The following is a 6203-nucleotide window of genomic DNA, read 5'->3' on the forward strand; positions in this document are numbered from 1 at the left end:
TTTCGTGTAATTTACTCCTTTTTCTCCAATCAAAATTCCTTATGAGTTCCATAATATTTACCTATTAATTTCAACCCAAAAAAATATTTATATTGTCCTTATTCGAATGAAAAGAGTATTTAATGTTGCGTGCTTTATTGTGTACTATTTTAAATCTCCACTTGTTTTCGGAATAAGAAAAATGGCCAAAAATAAAGTTGTCTTATAGTCAACCATAAAATAAATATCTCCATTAAATAATTAGATAAAGCATATTATCTTTTAGCATAAAAATCCACTTGGTTTTGATTATTATTCCTTGCGCCTTCAATCGTTGTTGTTACCAAAATGCAGCCGTTCCAAGTTTTAAATTTACTCATCTTGATTTTGCTAACAACATTAGTAGAAGCTCATCTCGAAGCTTATTACGGCAAGCCACAATGTCCTGTCATCTGTGGCGATGTCCAGATTACATACCCTTTCGGGTTTGGAAGAAATTGTTCTGCCAACGAATGGTACACACTTAATTGTAATTCCTCCCCACCATATCCATCTTCATTCACCAACAAACCGTATCTATCTGCCTTCAACAACGCCGAGGTGCTGTATATGGATGTGAGCACAATCACTATTAACATGTCTATGATTAGTGCTGATTGCGAAAATCCAGTCCAAGATATCAATCATGTCCTAATCACCAGCCATGGCAAAAGTCCCTTCCGATTTTCCGGATCACGTAACAGATTGGTCTTTAAGGGCTGTGGCAGTGCTTCCATCATGGAGAATGGGAGTATTGTCACCGGTTGTTCAACGACTTGTGGCAAGGACACTGTTAGTGACATAAATAACTGCTTCGGTTTCGGTTGTTGCCAAACTACAATTCCTCATGGTCTCTCATCATTTACCTTCAATCTAACAGGTTTGGAAAGACAGAATCAAGATGGAGCTTGTGGGTGTGCTTTCTTGGTAGATACAAATTACGCAGGAAGTTTTTCTAGCAAATCTTTTACTGAAGACCATTTTGTTCCGATATCACTTTCGTGGAACGAAACATTCCATGAAAACTCAACAAGATGCAACGAGACATGTGGGAATGTATCTATTCCATCCCCTTTCGGGATTAAAAGAGATTGTTCAGATGGGAACTGGTTCAATGTCGATTGCAAGTCATTGACACCTTATTTATCTGCGTTCGACAACATGGAGGTTTTGAGTGTAAGTTTGGAAAAAAATACAATCACTGTTAACGTCCCCATGATTTCTGATTGCAAGAATCCAATCCAAACTAACAGCCTTTTCCTAACCGGAAGTCCCTTTGGAATTTCCGGATCGGATAACATGTTTGTGGTTGAGGGGTGTGGTAGTGCTGCTATTATGGTGGAAAATGGGACTATTGTCGGTGGTTGTTCAACAACGTGTAGCAATGACACAAATAGTGAAAGCTATAGAAACGGTTGCTTTGGAAAGGGTTGTTGCCAAACTACTATTCCCTATGATCTCGAGTCGTTTACTTTGAATCTAACAGGATTGGAAAGAGATGATGGAAATGGAAGCTGTGGGTCTGCGTTCTTGGTGGATAAGATTTCATTCAATCAAGGAAGATTTTCTCGACAAGTGGTTCCGATAACACTGAGTTGGACGTATAACACCAGCACCAGTTATTTTAGACCAGAAGTTTCAACAGAATGCATAAGCTGTGAACAAGATGGTGGGATTTGTTTCCCTGACCGTTACACGACGTCAGGCATGAGTTGTCACTTTCGTGGAAGCAGCAATAAGTCACTCGGCGTTATTCTAGGTAATTTCTCTGAACTTGTCATCAATAACATTTCCTTCTACTTTTTCTGTTTGTTTTCTTTAATTAGCAAATTTATTATAGTTTTTTTACTTTAAAAAGGTGATTTTATTTTTCTTAATTAATGATATTCTATCAAATTTTGTAGTATTTTTGTTAACTAGAAAAAGAAAAAGATTTCCCCTTTCTTCTGAGTCAGAATATCAACTCGTTTAACATTAGAGGTTGGTGTAGGAGAGACAGGTAAGTGGAAACACATAGTGGTAGCTAATAAGATCATTTACTCCAAGTAAGAAACCAATACGAATAGGATCCAAATGTCATACTAAAATACAAAGGTTTTTTTCAACTTTTTTGTAGTTGATATGCTTATTATTATTTTTATATTTTTTTGGATATTGAAAGAGACCGGTAAGTGGAAACACATAGTGGTAGCCATGATATCATTTAATCCAAGTAAGAAAGCCAAAATGAAATCCAAATATCAAATTAAAATACAAAGGCCTTTTCAAGTAAGAAAGCTATGAGATCAGTTGCGCCAAGTAAGAAAGCCAATATATATGAAAAGAATACAAATGTCAAATTAAACAATCAACTTATAATACAAACTAAGTAGCGAATGTTGAAATGGAATTATGATATTGTGATGATGAAGTTCGTCTATTACCTCATGTCCCAAGGTTGGTTTATGTCCAGACTGGTTTTTGTTATAATCGGTTTGATTTTAGAAAGCTGTTTCCAAAAATCTGTTTATGTCTACACTTGTTTATGTTATAATTGGTTTGATTTTTTGTTTTTTTAATGAAATTGCATTAAACAAACAGGTTTTTTGGTTAAAAAAACTTGTTTGATTCGGTTATAGTAAAAAAATCAGTGAAAGACAAACAAAAAAACAGTTTTAGATATTTGTTACAACCTATTACTAAGTGGCAGTTCGATTTAATCTAATCGGCTTTAAAAACTGGTCCGTTTTTTACCTTCGCTTAAAAAAAACGGTTTGAAATGTGCATCTCTCCCCAAGGTTGTTTTCACAACTTTGAGTATGTTTCCAAAAGTTGTTTAATGCTATTTTCATGATGGTATGTTTATTTTAACGGTGTACAAAGATAGTTTTGCATGTAATTTGTTATTTTTTATTTACCCATAAGTTTAATTTGTCTCAAGTGTTTATCTTTGTTTTTTCAATGAATACTAAATTTATTCAACATTGTATGTATGAAGGATCTCAAACATTACCTATTCTTTTACCATTAACGACCAACATAAACCTAATGTTTGAAATGCTTAATATATACAGTGCTAAGAGGGTGTTTGCCTTAGCTTTTTAAATGATTTTTGACTTTATCTTTTAGAAAAAGTTTCAAAAGATGTTTGGCAAAGGAAAAAGGACTTTTGTAAATGATTTTCCCATAGAGTAATTTGAGTCTTTTTGAAAAGTCACGATTACCTGATTTTTCCCAACTTTTCACCAGCTAAAAATATTAAATTACCAATATACCCCTCATCTACCCTAAACATGTCTTTTTTTTTTTTTATCATTTTACATGTAAAGGTTAAACCAAACACTTTAATTTTTGACTTTTTCCGTTCAAAAGTCAATTCAAACACATTTTAAAAAATAACTTTTGTAAAAAGTTCTTTTACAAAAAGTCCTTTTACAAAAATGACTTTTACCTCATAAAAGCAAAGCCAAACACCCCTAAATGTAAAAACTAACTAATGTCTGAGATTTTCCACACATACAGTGCCAAATAAATTTAATACTCATTGTGAAACATTGAAAAATACTTCAGACACAATGGACTTAATGGTAAACAATAACAACTTGTAAAATTATCCCAATACACCGGTAAAATAAACATGCCATCAAAACTAATGAAACTAGCAATGGCACAACATTTGAAAATAGATTCAATCTTATGAATCTATTATCGGAATAATATATAAAGAGATGAGCTTCATCCTTAAAAATAACATAATTTCATTTCTACATTTCTCACTAAGCTATGTTCCTTGGAGAGAAAGTAATCGTTTTAGGGGACCAAATATGGTGTACAACAAGAAGAAACATAAACCGAAAAAATACAAAATATATGGTTTTTATAGAAAAACAAAATTTCACTTTACATGTTGATAACCTGTTTACGGTTGAAATAACAAGTAATAAATAAAAATTTGTTCCTTTTGAAAAAAATACTTTTAGATAAGAAAAAAAATCAAAATATATGTCTTTTATGGAAAACATTTATTTATTTATAAAAAATAAAAAATAACCCATAACTTTGCAACGCTTGTTCGGAATGTAAAGATCATTGGAAAAGTAATTGGTCTTATTTCAAATCTAACCATTAAATTGTTTTCTTCAAATTTAAATTTGACTTGATAGATTTAGTATCAACTATCAAGTTAAATTTAGACTTTAAGAAACAATTTAATTTTTAAATTTGAAATAAAAGTTTGTCAAGTTAAATTTAAATTTAAAGAAAAACAATTTAATTTTTAAGTTTGAAATAAAACCTTTATTTAGTATAACTATCAAGTCAAATTTAAATTTGAAGAAACAATTTAATTTTTAAATTTGAAATAAAACCGTTTAATTTTCCATTATCTATACATTAGGGACAACTGACAATAGATTAATTTCAAAAACAATAACAAGGGTGTTAATAGTTCCATTAATTTCACCTAAAAATAAAGTTACTAACTAAAACTTCTTATATTTATTAGTAGAAAAAGTGTAGTCCATATCGACGGTTGAAGATACTTTGTATAAAAATTCCATTTTTATTTATGTAAAGTTCAATATTTTAAGGGACTATATTAAATTGTTAGTATTATTTATGCCTCATTTTCAGGTGCTAGCCTAACCTTGGGTTTACTTATTCTAATGGTGATTAGTTATGCACTATACAACATAATCAAGAATATTAGCGCCAAAAGAAGGAAACAAAGGTATTTTAAACGAAATGGTGGTCTACTTCTTAAACAACAACAAACAATTGACAACAGTTTAGTTGATAAAACCATACTTTTCACCTCGAATGAACTAGAGAAGGCCACTGACCATTTTAATGATAATAGAATTCTTGGTCGAGGAGGTCAAGGTACAGTATATAAAGGCATGTTAGCCAACGGACGGATTGTAGCTATTAAGAAATCGAAGGTTGTCGATGAAAGCCAATTAGAACAATTCATCAATGAGGTGGTCATTCTTTCCCAAGTCAATCATAGGAATGTGGTCAAATTATTAGGATGTTGCCTCGAAACAGAGGTCCCATTGCTTGTCTCCGAGTTTATCTCAAACGGTACCTTGTATGACTTTCTTCAAGATGAAACCAATGAATTTCCAATCTCTTTAAACATGAGATTGCAAATCGCTACAGAGGTTGCAGGAGCACTTTCTTACTTACATTCGGCTACCTCTATTCCAATATACCATAGAGATATTAAGACAACTAATATACTTTTGGATGAAAAGTATAGAGCCAAAGTTTCTGACTTTGGAACTTCAAGGTTCGTGTCAATAGATCAAACTCACTTAACAACGTTAGTGAAAGGTACATTTGGTTACTTGGATCCAGAGTACTTCCAATCAAGCCAGTTTACTGAAAAAAGTGATGTTTATAGTTTTGGAGTTGTCTTACTTGAACTCATGACAAGAGAAAAGCCAATTTCATTAACTAGATTTGGTGAAAATAGAAGTTTGGCTACATACTTTATGGTATCCATGGAAGAAGGACGTGTCATGTCTATTTTTGATGCAATAGTTGTTAAGGAGGGTTCTAGGAATGAGTTGTTGGCCATAGCTAATTTGGCAATGCGATGCTTGAATTTAAATGGGAAAAACAGACCAACAATGAAAGAAGTTGCAATCGAGTTAGAAGGTGTGAGATTGTCACATGTTCCCACCACAATTTAAAATAATATTAGACTTGTGAAGTATTGAGAAAGCATCGCAGTCAACATCAACTTATGTCGAGTCAACTTTTGACATCATTGACAACCTTAGTCGATGAATCATGATAACTATTAGTTTTCTTAAGTAAGCCTTAAGCTATATAGTGTGATGATTAATAAGTTGTATGTAAACGTTAAAAGGTATAGTATTTTCTGTACCTATTTCTTCTTCCTCCTAAACATATTCTTCAGCTTATTGTAATCGAAATTGGGTTAATGTCATGATATGACAACCAATAATATTATTGCTCTTTGGATCATTTATATTTTAATTGTATTCAATAGAAAAATAAACAATTTTGTTGGGTTCTTAATACACCATTGGAGTGAATTACGACTGTTTAAACGATTGTTGAATCTTCTGGTTTAACGTCCACTACGACATCCAGTATGCCATAATTTTCTCATTTATTTATACTCGATGACATGTCGTCCAGTATGGCATTAAAATTATACAGTTGAAATCTACTAA

General features: G+C 32.1%; 1 protein-coding gene across 1 annotated transcript; it reads left to right on the forward strand.

Annotated features, from left to right (window-relative positions):
- Window positions 1-273: 273 nt before the first annotated feature.
- LOC111885137 (wall-associated receptor kinase-like 1) lies at window positions 274-5991 on the forward strand. The gene is made up of 2 exons (XM_023881418.2): window positions 274-1777; window positions 4630-5991. The coding sequence occupies exons 1-2, from the start codon at window positions 328-330 to the stop codon at window positions 5691-5693; spliced, it is 2514 nt and encodes an 837-aa protein (XP_023737186.1). The 5' UTR covers window positions 274-327; the 3' UTR covers window positions 5694-5991.
- The last annotated feature ends 212 nt before the right edge of the window (window positions 5992-6203 follow it).

Source organism: Lactuca sativa, chromosome 2 (assembly GCF_002870075.4).
Source record: "Lactuca sativa cultivar Salinas chromosome 2, Lsat_Salinas_v11, whole genome shotgun sequence".
Lineage (NCBI taxonomy): Eukaryota > Viridiplantae > Streptophyta > Magnoliopsida > Asterales > Asteraceae > Lactuca > Lactuca sativa.